Source organism: Gracilinanus agilis, chromosome 2 (assembly GCF_016433145.1).
Source record: "Gracilinanus agilis isolate LMUSP501 chromosome 2, AgileGrace, whole genome shotgun sequence".
NCBI classification, from domain to species: domain Eukaryota; kingdom Metazoa; phylum Chordata; class Mammalia; order Didelphimorphia; family Didelphidae; genus Gracilinanus; species Gracilinanus agilis.
In genome coordinates this window covers 282,346,811-282,367,101 of record NC_058131.1, presented here as the reverse complement: position 1 = coordinate 282,367,101, position 20,291 = coordinate 282,346,811, and the positions used below count along the sequence as shown (strand labels likewise).

Here is a 20,291-nt window from a genome sequence, read left to right as displayed (position 1 = left end):
GGTAGAATGGTCATTTTTATAATGCTAGCTCATCCTACCTATGAGCAGTCAATGTTTTTCCAATTGTTTAGATCTGGTTTTAATTGTTTGCTAAGTGTTTTGTAGTTGTGTTTGTATAATTCCTGTGTTTGTTTTGGTAGACAGATTCCTAAGTATTTTATATTGTCTAGAGTGATTTAAAATGGTGTTTCTCTTTCTAATTCTTGCTGCTGAGATGTGTTGGAAATATATAGAAATGCTCATGATTTATGTGCATTTATTTTGTATCCTGCAACTTTGCTAAAGTCATTGATTATTTCCACTAGCTTTTTAGTTGATTCTCTAGGACTTTTTAAGTAGATCATCATATCATCTGCAAAGAGTGATAGCTTGGTATCCTCATTGCCTATTTTAATACCTTCAATTTCTTTTTCTTTTCTAATTGCTACTGCTAGTATTTCTAGTACAATGTTAAATAATAGAGGTGATAACAGGCATCCTTGTTTCACTCCTGATCTTATTGGGAAGGTTTCTAATTTATCCCCATTGCAGATGATGCTTGTTGATGGTTTAAGATATATACTGTTTATTATTTTTAGAAAAGGCCCTTCTATTCCTATACTTTCTAGTGTTTTCAAAAGGAATGGGTGTTGTATTTTGTCAAAGGCTTTTTTTTGCATCTATTGAGATAATCATGTGATTTTTGTTTGTTTGCTTGTTTATATGGTCAATTATGTTGATGGTTTTCCTAATATTGAAACATCCTTGCATTCATAGTATAAATCCCACCTGTTCCTAGTGAATAATCCTCGTGACAACTTATCTGGAGTCTTTTTGCTAGTATTCTATTTAAGGTTTTTGTATCTATATTCATTAAGGAGATTGGTCTGTAGTTCTCTTTCTCTGTTTTTGATCTACCTGGCTTTGGGATCAGTACCATATTTGTGTCATAAAAGGAATTTGGTAGAAATCCTTCTTTGCTTATTATGTCAAATAGTTTATGTAGTATTAGGATTAGTTGCTCTTTGAATGTTTGATAGAATTCACTTGTGAATCCATCTGGTCCTAGGGATTTTTTCTTAGGGAGTTCTTTGATGGCTTGTTCAATTTCTTTTTCTGATATGGGATTATTTAAGTATTCTATTTCTTCTGCAGTTAATCTAGGCAATTTATATTTTTCTAACTATTCATCTATATCACAGTATGGGAGAGATTAGGTCTAGATCAACATCTCACACCCTATACCAAGATAAATTAAGAATGGGTGAATGACATTAATATAAAGACATGTAGGGCAGCTGGGTAGCTCAGTGTATTGAGAGTCAGGCCTAGAGACAGGAGGTCCTAGGTTCAAACCGGGCCTCAGCCACTTCCCAGCTGTGTGACCCTGGGCAAGTCACTTGACCCCCATTGCCCACCCTTACCAATCTTCCACCTATGAGACAATACACTGAAGTACAAGGGTTTAAAAAAAAATTAAAAAAATTAAAGACATGTGAATGACATGAATATAAAGAAGGAAACTATAAGTAAATTAGGCGAAGACAGAATAGTATACTTGTCAGATCTCTGGGAAAGGAAAGATTTTAGAACCAAGCAAGAGTTAGAAAAAATTACAAAATTACAAAATGTAAAGTAAATAAATTTGATTACATTAAATTAAAAAGTTTTTGTACAAATAAAACCAATGCAACCAAAATTAGAAGGGAATCCAACAAATTTGGGGAAAATATTTATAATAAAAAACTCTGAAAAAAGTCTAATTACTCAAATAGAAAAAGAACTGCTTGAACACATGGGTTGATGTGGATATAATTTGGGATATAGACTCTAAACAATTACCCTAGTGCAACTATCAATAATAGATCTTGATCAATGACACAGGTAAAACCCAGTGGAAATGTGCATCAGCTACCGGGGAGGGGGGGGGGGTACAAGGGAAGAGGGAGGGGAGAGAAAGAATGTGAATCATGTAACCATGGAAAATTTTTCTAAAAAAATCATTTAAAAATTAAATTTTACTTTTTCAATCAATAAAAATATTCCTTCTGTGTCTCTAACCTCCCTGTCATTGATAAAACAAACAAACAAAAAACTCTTCTTATAAACGTATGTTAAAATACTTATTTTTAAAAGAGAGATACTGGCAAAGATCAGAGCAAATAAACCCAGAGAGCAGAGGTAGAAAAGCAATAGGAACTACATGACTCCAAAAAAAAATATTTGGTTTAATTGCAACATATCTGGCCTATTTAATTACAATAAAAGATTTATTTTGAAGAATAGATGTAGTACAAAGTATATGGAGAATATGGAAATGAATTGGCTATGGAAAAAGTCAGGCATAATGGGGATATTCCACTTAAAATTTTTTATTTTGTGTGCATTCAGAAAATATATACAGAATCACAAAAAACTCAAAGGTCTAATTACTCAAATATACAAGGAGCTAAATCAATTGTACAAAAAAATCAAGCCATCCCCCAATCGATAAATGGGCATTGGACATGAATAGACAATTTTCAGATAAAGAAATCAAAACTATCAATAAATACATGAGAAAGTGTTCTAAATCTTTAATAATTAGAGAAATGCAAATCAAAACAACTCTGAGGTATCACCTCATACCTAGAAGATAGGTTAAAATGACAGCAGGAGAGAGTAATGAATGTTGGAGGGGATATGGCAAAATTGAGACATTAATGCATTGATGGTGGAGTTGTGAATTGATCCAACCATTCTGAATGGCAATTTGGAACTATGCCCAAAGGGCTTTAAAAGACTATCTGCCTTTTGATCCAGCCATAGCACTGCTTGGTTTATACCCCAAAGAGATAATAAGGGAAAAGACTTGTACAAAAATATTTATAGCCGCGCTCTTTGTGGTGGCAAAAAATTGGAAAAGGAGAGAATGTCCTTCGATTGGAGAATGGCTGAACAAATTGTGGTATCTGTTGGTGATGAAATACTATTGTGCTCAAAGGAATAATGAACTGGAGGAATTCCATGTGAATTGGAATGACCTCTAGGAATTGATGCAGAGTGAAAGGAGCAGCTCCAGGAGAACATTGTACACAGAGACTGATACACTGTGGTACAATCGAATGTAATGGACTTCTACTAGCAGCAATGCAAGGATCCAGAGTAAGGCTGAGGGACTTATGAGAAAGAAAACTAGTCACATTCAGAGGAAGAACTGTGGGAGGAGAAACATAGAAGAAAAACAACTGCTTGAACAATGGGCTTATGGGGATATTATTGGGGATGTAGACACTAAATGGTAACTTTAGTGCAACTATCAATAATATGGAATTAGGTCTTAATCAATGATACATGTAAAGCCCAGTAGAATTGTGCATCGGCTAAGGGGGGTTACAAGGATTTGAGGGAGAGGGGAAGAACATGAAACATGTAACTATGGGAAAATATTCAAAATTAAAATAAAAAAGAAAATATATACAGAATTAAATGTTCAAAAATATTTTACTTCTTCAAACAGTAATGTTAGCTGACTTCAATTATGTAACACAAAATCAGTACAAGAATTTTTTTGCTTGCAGAAAAGGTTACAACTACAAGGACCATAGATTAAGAGGTAGAAAGGACCTTATAAATTAGATGGTCCAAATGCCTTATTTTACAGTTGAGGAGACTGAGTTAAGGATATTAGGTGATTTGCCCAGGGTCATGTAGTAGTCTGATGTAGTCTCAGGAGTAGAATTCAAACCTAGATCCACTAACTTCAAGTCTAATGCTCTTTCTACTGCCTCCTCAATATAGAAAATCTTATTAAGTTCAACTCAAATACATATTATTAGTGGTTCTTTACAAGCCATCATGAATACAATTTCAGTATAAACTATGGAATTTTTTATAACTATTCACAAAAATAAAATTTGCTTAACACCAGTTGTTTGCCCTTTTATGGGTATTATTTAATAATCAATAAACATTTATAATACCACAAATATTAAAGGACTGGCCCCATAATATTATATGGTAACAAAGTTTTTCACTGCTAATGAGACAAATATAATAATGCAAAGATTAAAGAAGGTATTCACACTTTAAATTAACCTGATTTCATATACACAAAGCTCTTTGTTTAGGTTGATGGGAAATTTGGGCTGAGTCAAGATTGGGTATCAGTAGAATTTACTTTCAAGTACTCTCTGTAGAACAAAAAAAAAAATTAATATTCATCACTGATGACTGGATATCCTTAAAAATGCTTTCAGTAAAACTAACTGAAAGTAATTCAAACTAAGTGAAGCATTTATTCCATACTGGATTTTATCTAAACCTTATCAAAAGAGATAGTACCTCTCTTGGCTTTTTGCTTGCTCTCCATTTTAAATATAATCACATACCACAATTTGTTCAACCATTACCCAAGTGATGGCCATCCATTCTATTTCCAATTCTTTGCCACCACAAATAGAGCTGCTATACACACACACACACACACACACACACACACACATCTCTATATCTCTTCATCTATCTATCTATCTATCTATCTATCTATCTATCTATCTATCTATCTATCTTTTTTGATCTCTTTGGCATACAGACCTAGTAGTGGTATTGCTGGATCAAAGGATATGCACAATTTGAGAATCCTTTGGGTATAATTCCAAATTGTTGTCCAGAATCAGTTCACAACTCCACCAACAGTGGTTGAGTGTCCCAATTTTCAGATATCCCCTCCAACATTTATCATTTCCCTTTTTATCATATTAGCCAACCTGATAGGTGTGAGGTGGTACCTCAGAATTGTCTTAATTTGCCTAATCAATAGTGATTTGGAGAATTATTTCATATGACTATAGATAGCTTAGATTTTTTTTATCTGAAAACTGTTTGTGTCCTTTGACCATTTATTAACTGGGGAATAATTTGTATTCTTATACATTTCACTAAGTTCTCTACATATTTGATAAAAGATCTCTTCATCAGAGATACTTCTTGTAGGAAATTTTAAACCACCTTTCTCCTTTCCTTCTAATCTTGGTAGTTCTGGTTTTGTTTGTGCAAAATCCTTTTAATGTAACCAAAATGATTAATTTTATATTTCATAATGCTCGCTATCTCTTGTTTGGTCATACATTCTTCCCTTAGTCACAGATCTGATAGGTAAACTCTTCCATTATCTCCTAATTTGCTTATGGTGGCATCCCTTATGCCTAAATTTTGACCTTATCTTAGTATATATAGTGTGAGATATTGATCTATACCTAGTTTCTAACATTGCTTTCTAGTTTTCCCTGCAATTTTTTTTCATAGTATATTACTATGGTCATTTACTACCATTTATTGTGATTCTGGTATATCAAACACTAGATTACTATGGTTATTTACTACCATTTATTGTGAACCTAATCTATTTCACCTGATCTACCACTCTCTTTCTTAGTCAGTACCAGATTATTTTGATGATTACCACTTTAAAACAAAGTTGGAGATCTGATACAGTTAGGTCATATTACTTCACATTTCTTCTCATTAATTCCCTTGATATTCTTGACCTTTTGTTCTTCTAGATGCATTGTTACTTTTTCCAGCGCTATAAAATAATTTTTGTTGTTGTTGTTGTTTTTTAAACCCTTAACTTCTGTGTATTAGTTCCTTGATGGAAGATTGGTAAGGGTAGGCAATGGGGGTCAAGTGACTTGCCCAGGGTCACACAGCTGGGAAGTGTCTGAGGCCGGATTTGAACCTAGGACCTCCTGTCTCTAGGCCTGGCTCTCACTCCACTGAGCTACCCAGCTGCCCCCTCTATAAAATAATTTTTGATAGCTTGGTTGGTATGGCACCAAATAAGTAAATTAATTTAGGTAGATTTATTATTTTTATTACATTAGCTTAACCTGCTCGTGAGAAATTAATATTTTTTCAATTGTTTATTGATATAAAACTAAGAAAAATAGCTCCTAATAGTTACTTTAATTTCTTCATTAGTGGTTAATTTTCCCTTTTCATTTTTTGATGCTGATAAATTGGTTTCCTTCTTTCCTTTTTAAAATTAAATTAACCAGTACAATACCTTTTTTTCCCTATAAACTAGCTCCTGCTCTTATTTTTTAGTTCAATGATTTTTTTTTACTTTCAATTTTATTAATCCTTTGATTTTCAGGATTTCCAATTTGACATTTATTTATTTATTTATTCTGCGACAGGAATTGTTATTTTTTATTTTTTTTTAATTTAGAATATTTTCCCATGGTTACATGATTCATGTTCTTTCCCTCTCTCTCAGAACCCCCCACCCCCACCCCATAGCTGAGGCACAATTCCACTGGGTTTAACATGTATCATTGATCAAAACCTATTTCTATATTGTTGATAGTTGCACTAGGGTGATCGTTTAGTGTCCCCATCAGCCCATGTGTTCAAGCAGTTGTTTTTCTTCTGTGTTTCTACTCCCACATTTCTTCCTCTGAATGTGGATAGCTTTCTTTCTCATAAGTCCCTCAGAAATGTTTTGGATCATTGCATTGCTGCTAGCCATTACATTCGATTGTGCCACAGTGTATCCATCTCTGTGTACAATGTTCTCCTGATCCTGCTCCTTTCACGCTGCATCACTTTCTGGAGGTTGTTCCAGTTCACATGGAACTCCTCCCGTTCTTTATTCCTTTGAGCACAATAGTATTCCACCACCAATATATACCACAGTTTGTTTGGCCATTCCCCATTCAAAGGACACCCCCTCATTTTTCAGTTTTTTGCCATCACAAAGAGTGGCTATGAATATTTTTGAACAAGTTTTTTTCCTTAATGATCTCTTTGGGATATAGACTCAGCAGTGGTATGGCTGGATCAAAGGGCAGACAGTCTTTTATAGCCCTTTGGGTATAGTTACAAATTGCCATCCAGGATGGTTGGATCAATTCACAACTCCACCAGCAATTCATTAATGTCCCAATTTTGCCACATCCCCTCCAACCAATTTGGTATTTAATTGTGACTTTTAATTTGTTCTTTTACTAGCTTTTTTAGCTATATGTCCAATTCATTGATCTGTTCTTTCTCTCTGTTATTGATATAAGCATTTAGAGACATAAATTTTCCCCTAAATATTGCTTTGGCTGCATCCAATAAATTTTGGTATATTGTCCCATTGTTATCATTTTCCTTATTGAAATTATTGGTTGTTTCTAAGATTTGATAACATCACTGACCTCTCATGATTCTCTTCCTAACCTCTCTGACTCTTAGACTATCTTCTTAGTTAGCTTATCCTCCTCCTCTTCCTTCTTTAATCAAGGTGATCACTAAGGTTCTGTCCTTCACCATTTTTTTCTCTTTAATGGATATTTCATCCACTCTGACTCCCAAATCATATTCTTATCAACAATTCCCTACATCAGAGGTAGAGTCCACCTTTTATCCCACTAATACCTCAAACTCAGTATGTTCAAAATTAAACTCATCTCAAAAATCCTCCATTACTCTATTTCTGCTGAGTGTTACTATCCTTCTAATCATCTATTTATCTTCTGTTTCCCTTACCTCATATATCCGGTCAGTTGCCATGACTTATTAATCATGACTCTGAAAACTTCATCTCAAATCAGAACTTCCTTCAACTCCCTTTGTACTACTCAGGTTTAAATTTTCATCTGTATTGTAATAGCTTCATAACTAGCCTTCTTGCCTCTAGCCTAATCTTTTTCCAATCCATCCTTTACATTATCTTCCTTAATATTTATAATTACATGGATATGATTATGCCATTCTGCTTCTCAAAGATTTTGTCTACCCATTGCTTATGAAATAAATTCCTGATCTGGGCATTAAAGACCCTCCACAATTTAGCTGAAAACCAACATTTCAAGCTAATTTAATATTATTCACATTAAAAGGCTACATTCTAGACAAATGAGATTATTCTTTTCTTTCCTTTCTTGCCCTGTCGTCACTAACAACATCACTCATAAAGTGTATTTTCTTCCAATCCTATACCCAAATCTCCATTTGCTTAAGTCACGTCTTTCTTCCAAAGTCCAATTCACAGGGCAGGCAAGTTAGTCTAGCTCAGTGGTTCCCAAACTTTTTTGGCCTACCTCCCCCTTTCCAAAAAAAATATTACTTAGCCCCCTGGAAATTATTTTTTTTTAAATTTTAATAGCAATTAATAGGAAAGATAAATGCACCTGTGGCCATCACTGCCCCCCTGGATCACTGCAGCACTCACCAGGGGGTGGTAGCCCCCACTTTGGGAATCACCAGTCTAGCTGAAGCATGTTATGGGCAGTATGTTGCTACTGGATAGGGCCTGATAGAGAGATCACCCAAGGTCCTCTGATGGTCTAAGGCCCTAAGCTGAGTGAGGTGGGAAGCTTGGGTGAACACTGGGTTGTGGCAGTGAACACCAGCCCCACAAAGTATATGAAGCTCAGCTGAATACACACACCTCCCTTAACAGTGCCTAGGACTAAGTGATAAAGTGAGAAGCTGTGAAGTGGATCACACAGCTTCTCTGAACCCTTATTATGGGTTTAACTTGATGGGTAATGCCTATGACTGTGATTTATCTTGTTTGAGTTATCCCTTCCCCTTAGAACCAAAGAATATGGTAGTGAACTTTAGAATAATAACAGCATTCAGCTAGGTAAGCTTTAGGATTTAATTGTAACAAACTTAGGGGAAGGATTAGGGATTGAAGGAAGGAGGTATTGGGAAACTACACTAGACTAATGATGATCAGGTTTGGCAATCACAGATTGATCAGGTTGAGATTGTCTGCTGGAGAGGTTCCCCTCTCTGTGGCACTCAGGCCAGGCCAGCCACCTTTGGCCTTGACCAGGTGCATTGAGGATTGATGGTATTCTTCCTTGATGATAAATAATCAATGTACAGCACAGCTCTATCCAGAAGATGAGGATGTGATAATTTGTGGAAGAGGATACAGGTAACCTAAGCAGGTTGGTTGGCCTACCCACCCAGCCACCCCGGTCTCCTTCTCATGAGTGAGATACTCCTGATCCAGTCTCTGCTTTTTTATAATCTTGGAAGCAACTGCTTTTTGCCTTCTGGCTCATGGCATCTGGGTTAGTTCTAAATTCTAAAACTGTTGGGTGTCACTCATCCTGTTCTCCATTTTCTTATCAGAAATTGTTATTACAAGCACTAGGTAACCTTCAGAGGGAGACAGGAGGCAGCATTTCAACAGCCACATTGTGTCACACCACCACATCTTCCAGTATGAAATGCTTGAAGATAAACTTCTCATCTCCAATGTAGATCCCTAGATTCTTTAAAAACAATCTTCCTCTAACATGGACTCAAAACTCTTCCTGATTCTGGTTTTCCTCTCTGGATACATTCTAGGTAATGTTATAAGGAGTTTTATTAAGTTCGCTCTGTCTCATTAAGAGCAGAAGTTCTATGTTAAAGGAAGTTTTATTAATATCACTCTTCTGCTTTAAGAGGCAGAGCAGATAACTCTCGCCCTCCATCACTTTAAGAGACGGATTATAAAAAGGAAAAAAAATTCAGTTAAGAAGGTCCTTCTCTCTGGCTTTGGAGAGATCAGGGCAGCGTCAGTGACTCTCTGTCAAGAGGATCTGACAGTTACCTCTGACAGTTTGTTTCCAGATACTGGGTTGGAGAAGTTAAAGAATTATTAATTAATGTTCATCAATTAGTTACTTTAGATAGTTAGAAAATTCAGTATAAGTTAGACAGGAGGCTAGAATAGGCCTGCTTTGCTGGGCAAGGAGATCTTGCCAAGAAAGGCAGTTAAAAATAGGGTCCTTTAGAGGTTTTGAGGATAGGATTTGGGTTTTAAATTTAGTATAAGATTAAGAGATAGACTATCCTTTTTCCTACTTCCTATTTCCTATCCCTACCGCTTCTCCAAATAAATAAGGATGCTGGTTTACTAAACTGCTCTCAGCAATTTTCATCGACCTCCACCAATAATATTTACCCCATAACAGTAATCAAAGTTCTTCTTGAAGTGAGGCATCCAGAACTGACCCCAATATGTTCAAGAGAATATTGCTCAGAGCACATTCAGAGGAGTGTGAACACTGAACTCTCGAGTCAGGGAGGCCTGAATTCAAAGAATACCCTTAAGCATTCACTAGTTGATTGACCATGGGCAAGTCATTTAAACTCTTGTGTCTTAGTTTTTTCATACATCAAATGAGAGATTAGACTCAATGGACTCCAAGGTCCCTTCAAATTCCCTTCAAACACCTCCTTATTCATGGAAGCTAAAGCATTTGATGCAGCTCCAAAGCAGGCTAGTGTGATAGCACATGACACTTTTGAACCATACTGAGTTTACAATTCACTAAAATTCCAAAATCTTTTTCACACAAAGTGTTGTCTTGCCATGCCTAGATCATTCTGTTCTCATAAACTTTTTTTTCCCTAATCCAAGGTAAGACTACATTTTCCCCTACTGGATGTCATCTTATTATGTTCTAGCCTATCAGTATCTTTTTTGGATACTGATTCTGGTTTATATACCAAGTTAATATTCCCAAGAATTGTGCCACCTACAGACTTAAGGGGCATGTCATTTATACTTTTTTTTGTTTGTTTGTTTTTGTTTTTTTAAACCCTTGTACTTCGGTGTATTGTCTCATAGGTGGAAGATTGGTAAGGGTGGGCAATGGGGGTCAAGTGACTTGCCCAGGGTCACACAGCTGGGAAGTGACTGAGGCCGGGTTTGAACCTAGGAACTCCTGTCTCTAGGCCTGACTCTCACTCCACTGAGCTACCCAGCTGCCCCTGTCATTTTATCCAAATTATTGACAGAAATGACAACCAATACAAGACTAAACACAAATTCCTGAGGTTCTCCATTAGAATCTTCCTGCCAAACTAATACTGAACCATTAATGACAACTTTTTAAACTCAGCCAATCAACCTGTTGTAAATCCATTTGTATTGTTATCTATTCCATATTCTTAAAGCTTTTCCACAACAATACATTTTATGAGAACTTTGTTAAAATCTAATTAAACTTTATTCATAGCTTTCCCCTGATCTATCAATTTAGTAGTCCTGTCAACAAAAAAAGTAAGGTTAGTTTGGCATGAATTGTCCATAATGGTGTCATTTTGGTCCTCTGTTATCACTATTTCCTTTGTGAGATGTCTACTATCACTTTACCACTTTCTAAAAATTTCCCACAAACTGAAGTAAAGCTTATTGGCTTTTATTTTGTGGATTTTGTCCTTTTCCTCTTTTTGAAAAGTGACACAAAATTTGTTTTTTTTTGTAGTCTTGGAGTACCTTTGCCAGTTTCTAAGATCTTTCAAGTATCACTGATAAGAGCTTAAAGTTGAGTTCTCAATCTCCTTTCCTATTTTTGCCTCACTTTCTATGTCTTCCCTTATTCTTTACATAGTCTTCCTATCTGTCATTTCTTATAGTATATTAATATTCCATTTTGGTCATATCTCACAATTTGTTCAGCTTTCCCCAAATTGCTAGGCACATGGTTTTCTGTTTTGTTTTGATTATTATGAATAAGGCTGCTATGAATATTTTTGTACAAGTAGCCTTTTTTTTTACCTTTCAATAACATCCTTAGGGTCTAGTCCTAGCATTGAGATCATTGAATCAAAGGGCATGAACGGTTAGTTCAGGAGTTCTGAATGTACACTGATATATTGTTTTCCAAGGGATTGCACAATTCACAGCTCCACTTATTTTACCTCACCTCTGACAACACTGAATTTAGCTTTTTTTAAATACCTTTGCCAGTGTGCCTACTTGAGAGATAGTATGGTATAAGTGGATAAAAAGCTGGCTTCAAGGCTAGAAAAAACTAGGTTTGGGTTCCACTTTGGACACATTCTGGCTGGGTAGCCCTCCTGGGCAAATCACTTGACTTCTCTTTTCAAAGAAGGTGATGATCTGCATGGGCAAAGGGAACTTCAGGACCCAAGAGTTGTCTATATCAATGAAATCATATTTCTGAGCCCTGTCCCTATTCCTTTGCCAGTTTAATGGGTAGGCACTTTACTTAACAAATGCTTGTTGAATTTAACTTGATTTTAAGGTGGTATATTTCAAAGTTGTTTTGTCTTGTATTTCTCAGAGAGTTTTAATTTTTTGATAATTATTGACTATGCTTCTTTTAAGAAATACCTACTCATATCCCTTGAGAATGAATGCTGCTTTTTATAACTGAACCAATTTCTTATTAATTTTAGACATTATATTATCAGATATGTTTGATTCAGTATTTTATGATGAATATTTTCTCTAATATTTTCTTTTCTTTTAAAATATATTGCTTTTTCTTATTGGAAAAAAAAAAGAGCTGAACACTGATATCTGCCAGTTCTTTCATATAGGCCAGTTGATATTAATTCGTCAAAGACAACTAGATACTCTTACTACTTCCTTGTCTTCAATCTCAGCTCCCTGTTGGACAATTTAATTTAATCATTTTCAATGCAAAGGTTATTCTCTTGAGAAGAGAGAAGAAAGAACTGAGTAGCTTGACCTTCTTTCTGTAGTCAGAGATCATTGTCCCTTCCATACTAACCAGTGGCTCTGTCTCTCATTTTATCCTGTTCTTTAGTCCATTAAAGCACTTCCCATCTAAAAAATAAACAAGAAAACTGCCTATTGGGGGCAGCTGGGTAGCTCAGTGAATTGAGAGCCAAGCCTAGAGACGAGAGGTCCTAGGTTCAAATCTGGCCTCAGACACTTCCCAGCCCTGTGATCCTGGGTAAGTCACTTGACCCCCATTGCCTAGCCCATACCACTCTTCTGCCTTGGAGCCAATACACAGTATTGACACCAAGACAGAAGGTAAGGGTTTAAAAAAAACAAACAAATCAAAAAAACATACCTATTGTTGGATTTAATCTGGAATGTTGATTGTATTTCATGTAAATTCTGGGTATTATTAATACTACTTAGGAGCTATCTTTTTGCCTATTTCAAGTAAGAGAGAGCATTCTCTCAAAGAATAGGCTAAGAAAATTACCATAGTGGTAATATTATCCATTGCCAAGAGTCAAGAAAGTATCTTCATCTATATTTGTATGTATATGAGAGTAAAAGAATTAAATAGGACAAGTGATACATTTACCCCACCAAATACAAATATTACAAAAAACTAAGGGAAACGGCTATGTTCATAATTGAAGGGTATTGCAAAATAGCAACCCTCTTCAAATTAACAAAGAAGCAAATAAGATATGCTATAAAAATAACTACAATCTAATTCAGTAACTGTTAAATAGATAAATTTAATAAAGATAACTCTCATGTTTTCTGAAAGGCAAAAATGATTTATATTAGGTTGTAAAATTGTGATGTTCACAACAAACTAAATAATTAATTCTTATAAAACAAAATATCAAAAATTCTATATACACATCAAAAATGTAGTTTCCCCACAAAAAGAAGTCAACGGTTTGGGAAGTATTTTAAAAATAATGGAGCCACACCATACACTGAAACACATCACTGGCTCTATAACCAAAATTCAGTACTTACAATTTTCTGATCAATTGATTCAGCTGCCTTTGCTATTCCATCCAGACATTTCCCAATGATTGGAATCACTTGGCGATCCACCTCAGCATAGGTTTTCATTGATTCTCCAATTCTGACTATTCTCCTTTCCTCCATATCTTGTATTTTCTAAAATATTTTATTTCATATGTGATCAATTTGCATATTTTTCTATGATTAAGAAATTTCATTATTATTTCCTATGATTTAAGAAAGCTTTATTTTCTATACTTTCTCTATAACAAAAGTAATATTTAAGATTTGTTTCAGTGATAAAGGGGTCAATAAGAGGGGGTCTTTGACCAATTAAATGCAGCTGAATACTAAACAATAGGTGTCAAACTCAGACGGTGGCCCACAAAACTCCCCTAAGTCAAAATGTGGCCATCACAGATCCAATCCTTTTTTTTTTTTTTTTAATTCTTGCCTTCTGTCTTAGAGTTAATATCAAATATCAGTTCCAAGGCAGAAGAGCAGTAAGAGCTAGGCAATGAGGGTTAAGGTTAAGTGCTAGGTCACTGAGTTTGGAAATGTCTGAGGCTGGATTTGAATGTAAGACCTCCCATCTCCAGGCCTGGTTCTCAATCCACTAAGCTGCCTGGATCCATTTCTATTTATGTTTGACAATACAGCTTTAGAAAATAAAGGGTAGGAGGCAGCTAGGTAGGAGGTCCTAGGTTCAAATTTGACCTCAGACACTTCCTAGCTGTGTTACCCAGGGCAAGTCACTTAACTCCCATTGCCTTAACTCCCTTACCACTCTTCTCCCTTAGAATCAATACTGGTTTTAAAAATAATAAAAATATTGCCATTAGTCACTACTTTCATTCAAGTGAAATAAGTAAAATCAGTACACCCAACATTTTAGGAATCATTTTAATTTTTGGTGTTGGTGGAATTAACATAGGACCATGTGTGTCTACAACAAGAAACAGAAGTTTGCTATTTCTGACAAGGACAAATCTACCTATAAAACTATTAATTTTGTGTAATAGTCTTACTCAAGTAAAAATGAACTAAAACAAAATTGAAAGAAAGAACTGTAAACACCTGTTTGAGTTTACATTTCTATGAATGTTTTAAAATGCTGAAGTATAGAATTGGGCTTCTTGGGCTAAATCAATAGCATTAGGAAGAACACCAACATACTATTAATCTTTAAAGTAGATATTAATTCAAAATCTTTTCCATAGGACACATTTTAATTTTTATTTCTTTTTTTAAACCCTTACCTTCTGGCTTAGAATCAGTACCATGTATTGGTTCCAAAGTAGAAGAGGTGTTAAGGGCTAGGCAATGGAAGTTAGGTCTCTAGGCCTGGCTCTCAATCCACTGAGCCACCCAGCTGCTCCCAGGACACATTTTTAAATAGAGCTTTGATGTGCCATTCTAATTATGCCTTGAAAATCCTAGAACTAGAACTTTTTAGGATCTTAATGTCATGTGTTACTCAGTTTTAAAAAATAATATGCCTTAATGAGAATGTTGGAGTATACTGATTTGTAACTCATAGTCGTAATTGTGAATATAATTTTTAAAATTATTTTACCTGAAAGATGCTTGGTATTTGAGTATAATAATGTTCATGCTGTTCATGGTTGAACTTTTGAAGCGTTGTTGAGTAATCTGCCTTGCTATCCTCTGCCATTTGATGCCTTAATTGAGCTTGTTGCCGTGCCTTTGGGAAAAAAAATACCATAATATTCTGGTTTAGACCCATGAATAAAAAGCAATTCTTTTCTTCTACTCATTCAGCAAAATAATCACATACAAATTTATAACCTACTTATTTTAAACTTAATTTTAAAATCTACTATATTAAGATATTCTTTATAGCATAGTAACTCTCTACCCTTTATATTTCAGTTCTGCCCTTTGTAACATCTTTTCTCAAAATATCCATAGAAAAATTGGATGTCTTTATTTCTCTTTTCTAGATCTTAAGTTGGTTTTTGTCCTATACATGAAAAAGCAGTGTCCCTTTGTGGTAGGAATAATATCTACTATTACTCTGGTTGGATTCACTGCAGTAAGGTTTCCACATGTCAGTTTTTTTCCAATAAAAAAGCAATAAAACCATCCTTAAAACTTAATTTGTCTCGTCAAGGGACATGGATAGACAGTTTTCAGATAAAGAAATCAAGACTATCAATAAGCACATGAAAAAATGTTCTAAATCCCCTTCTCATTAGAGAAATGCAAATCAAAACAACTCTGAGGTACCACTTCACATCTAGCAGATTGGCCAATATGACAGTAAAGGAAAATACTAAATGTTGGAAGGGATGTGGCAAAATTGGGACACTAATACACTGCTGGTGGAGAAGTAAATTAATACAGCCATTCTGGAAGGCATTTTGGAATTATGTGCAAAGGGATTTAAAAGAATGCCTACCCTTGTATTCCAAAAAGATAATAAGGAAAAATACTTGTACAAAAATATTCATGGGGGCAGCTAAGTGGCTTAGTGGATAGAGAGCCAGGCCTAGAGATGGGAGGTCTTGGTTCAAATCTGGCCTCAGACACTTCCTACCTGTGTGACCATGGGCATGTCACTTAACCCCCATATCCTAGCCCTTACTGCTCTTCTGCCTTGGAACCAATACACAGTATTTATTCCAAGACAGAAAGTAAGGGTTTAAAAAATAATAAAAAATATTCATAGCTGTGCTTTTTGTGGTGACAAAAAATTGGAAAATGAGGAGGTGTCCCTCAATTGGAGTTGGCTGAACAAATTGTGGTATATGATGGTGATAGAATACCATTGTGCTGTAAGGACTGATGATCTGGAAGCTTTCCATATGAACTGGGAGAACCTCAATGAACTGATGCAGAGTGAAATGAGTAGAACCAGAAGAACACTGTACACAGGAAGTAAAACATTATGGAACAATCCAATTTAATGGACTTTGCTACTAGTAGCAATGCAACAAGCAAGAACACTCCTGAAGGACTTATGTAAAAGAATGCAATCCATATTGAGAGAAAGAACTATGGGAGTAGAAATGCAAAAGCAAAACATTTGACATCATTTATCACATGTATATATGGGTATGTGATATAGGGTTTAGGTCTTTAAAAATTGCTCTATAGCAAAAATGAATAATATGGAAATAGATATCAAGTGACAACATTTGTACAACCCAGTGGAATTACTTATTGATTCTAGGAGGGGGAAGGGAAGAGGGGAGGGAAAGAAAATGAATCATGTAAACATAGAAAAATATCTCCCCCCAAAATAAAGTTTTTTGGGGGGGAGACTTAATTTGTCCAGATTTTAAGGCTCAAATTATTGCTGTTGCTTCTTGGTTCCTAAAGCATAAAAGTTAAGCATAGGTATAGTCTGCATTCCTCAGGTTTGATGGACTTCCCACTTTCCCCTCTGACTGGGAACACCAAAGGATCAAATATGGAAGCAAGAAGAGCTAAGTTCAGACCAATGCTGAGTCTTAACTGAATAGCCTTTCCATGCTGTTGTTGAGTAGCAATTCTTCTAATAAATTCTATATGGCCTGAGTTTCTCATTTCATTCTGGACATGAAACTGAACTACCATACCAAATCACCCAGTCCAGAAAACTATCATAAATTGCATAGGATGTCCTTTGTTTCTTTAGAATTGCTTATTCTGTTTTTATAAAATTCTAGTTTTATTAAAATAAATGTTTAAGGTGACAACTTTTGTTTTAAATTACTTAAATTTGCAAGTATATTTCTCCCATATTCAATACTTAATAATCTGTGTGGTATTCCATACCCACATAGATCCCATCCTCAAAAAACTCTCACTTGATTTGACCATCCTTACTAGCTATCCTCCTGAATTTTTCTTCCTTTTTGTAACTAATTTCTTGAAAAGGCTATCTACAATCAGAATCTTCACTTTCTTCTTGATCTCTTCTCTTTTTAAACTCTCTTCAGTCAGACTTCTGACCAAGGGTAGGCTGGAGCCAGCTTTTATTGTCTGCTAATTTTGAATGTATATATTTCTACCTCATAAATCAGCAAATGCTACAAATCAAGGCTTTATTTGTTGTTTTATTGATTGCCTAGTCTTAAAATGTTGCCTTGAAATTTTGATAAATTTAAACATTTACCAGCATGCCCTTACTTCTGACTTCATCAATTCAACTGAACCTACTCTCTCCAAAGATACCATTGATCATTTCACTGCCAAATATAATGGCTTTTCCTCAGTCTTCATCATTCTTGACCTCTTTGTGGCTTTTGACATTGTCTGTCATCCTTTTCTCCTTGATACTCTTCTCTCTAATTTTTTGTGACATTGCTTTCTCTTGATTCACCCTTTATCTGTATAACCACTTCTCAGTCTCCTTTGCTATATCTTCATTCAGGTCACACACACTGCTAAGGGCATCTCACAGGGTACTGGTCTAGAACCTTGTCTTCTTTCTAGAATGTTTTATTTGGTGATCTTATCAGCTCCCACATCCAGCTGGATTTCCCATAGATGTTTTTAAGTCATATCAAAAACTGAACTCATTATTTTTCCCTTTACCACCTCCCACTGCCCAACTTCCCTGGTACTGTTGAGGTCTATTGTCCCAGTTACCCTGTCTTCTAACATAGGTACTGTCTGATTCTTTACTTTCATCTTCTTCATATCCTATCTATTGCCAATTCCTGTCAGTTCTGCATTTGTAACATTTCTCCTATATATCCCCTTCTCTCTTCTGACACTGTTACTACTCAGGGCCAAGCCCTCATGCCACAATTGTTGCAAAAGCCTGTTGGTTAGCCTTTCTCTTTCAAGACTTTCCAAAATCCTATCTATTCTCCATTCAGCTGTCAAAGTGACCCTCCAAAATAGCAGCTCTGACCACTTCAACTCTCTATTAAATAAAGTCTAGTGGCTCCATGTTACCTCCAGGACAAAATATAAAATCCTCTGATTGGCTTTTAAAGTCCCATATAATGTCTATTCCTACCTTTCTAGTCTTCTTACACCTTACTAGTACCCCTCAACATAATATAACAATCCATTGACCCAGTCTCATTAGCCTTTCTTTCCACAAGATACTCCACCTCCAGACTCCAGGCAATTTGACTAGTTGCAGTCTTCTCTCCCCACCTACATACCTGGAATTCTCTCTCTAAAATCCTACCTTCCAAAGGACTTTGCTGATTCCCATTAGTTCCAATGCCTTCTCCCTATGATCATCTTTATCTTCTATATAGCTTGTTTGTAGATAGTTGTTTTTGTGTTGCCTCCCCATTTGGACTGTAGGTTCCTTAAAAGCAGGGGCTGTTTTTTGCCCTTCTTTATATCTCCAAAGTTTAGCAGAGTGTCTGGCATATTATGTGTTTAATAAGTGTTTCTTGACTTGCTGACTCACCTCTGCAAAGTTAGGAGGTAGGTAGGTATACTTTCTCATAAAAACAGTATTTAATTAAATGGTTTTGTTTTGTTCTTCCCACTTACATGTTGTGTTAATTAATAAATATTTATTGAGGGCTGACTATGTCAGGTATTGAGCTAAGCACTAAAAATAGAAAGACAAAAATCAAATAGGCTCTGGCCTCAAAGAGATTACATTCTAATAGGAGTTACATTATATACACAGATAATCACATACATACATGTGTGAATGAGATAAATAAAAAGTAAGTACAAGGCAAACTTAGGGAGGAAGGAACTAGTACCTGGGGGAAAGAGGGAAGAACCAGAAATGGGTCCTATTGTATTATTTGATTATGTATCATGCTTTTTTAAACTGAGGTATGTATATGTTTTTTTTTTAAACCCTTGTACTTCGGTGTATTGTCTCATAGGTGGAAGATTGGTAAGGGTGGGCAATGGGGGTCAAGTGACTTGCCCAGGGTCACACAGCTGGGAAGTGGCTGAGGCCAGGTTTGAACCTAGGACCTCCTGTCTCTAGGCCTGACTCTCACTCCACTGAGCTACCCAGCTGCCCTGTATATGTTTTTACTGTATATGTACATGGGCACACAAAATCATTTACTCTTTGTTTGACCAATGGTCTAGACCTGTGATTAAATCAATGTAAGATGTCTCTGGATAAGTCACTATTCTATTTGCCTCACTTTTTCATGGCAAATTATTCTGGTATCTTTGCCAAGAAAACTCCAAATGGAGTTATGAAGAGTTCGAAATGACTGAGATGAATAAATAACAACAAAAGGAATTACTATTATTCAAATGCTAGCCAAATACTCAATTCATTTATAATATAATATCATCTCAGAAAGTTGCCTTGTCAACTGGGAGGTTATGTGATTTGCCCAATTGTCATACATCTAGATATTAGAATAAGAATTCAAACCCAGGTTTCCCTGAACATGATGCAGTTCCTCTATCCTCTATGCCAGCCTTCCTTGACATACAGCATTTCATTAATCTTTATTCTTTGTGTGGCAATGATACACTAAGAGGGTGTATAACAAGGCCAAGACTTAGAAATCATAAGCAACATGGAAATGGTACTCTGCCTTCCTTCAGAATTTTTGGGGAAAACCCATTTTCTCGCTAAAAATACTTATGTTGGACTTTCAAATGAAAAGTCTAAATGAAACAAACCATCAATGTTAACCTCATTTTATGTCAGCACTGTCTCTTGATAATACATAGTTGATAACATCAAGCATCATTTCCCCTCTCCTCTTTGCATACTTTATTAGTTTCCTGTCTTTGTACATAAGTATTTAACCAAATACTGATTTTCACTTCCTTGACACAATTTGGCCACATCATAATGTAAAAACCCCTAGGTGCTAATTTATACTTACTTCCCTTATTTTCTTCTCTATTCATATCATAAAACTTCCCAAAT

General features: G+C 35.5%; 1 protein-coding gene across 6 annotated transcripts in view; it reads right to left on the bottom strand.

Moving 5' to 3' along the window:
• The window catches only part of FNBP1 (formin binding protein 1), a 194,700-nt gene that overhangs the window by 28,696 nt on the left and 145,713 nt on the right, over positions 1-20,291 (bottom strand). For all 6 annotated transcript variants that reach the window (XM_044663984.1, XM_044663985.1, XM_044663986.1 and 3 more), the window contains exons 7-8: positions 15,030-15,158; positions 13,463-13,609 (exon numbers count right to left, since the gene is read on the bottom strand). In XM_044663984.1, the coding sequence (XP_044519919.1) occupies positions 13,463-13,609; positions 15,030-15,158 (276 nt within the window). The remainder of the gene's footprint in view (positions 1-13,462; positions 13,610-15,029; positions 15,159-20,291) is intronic.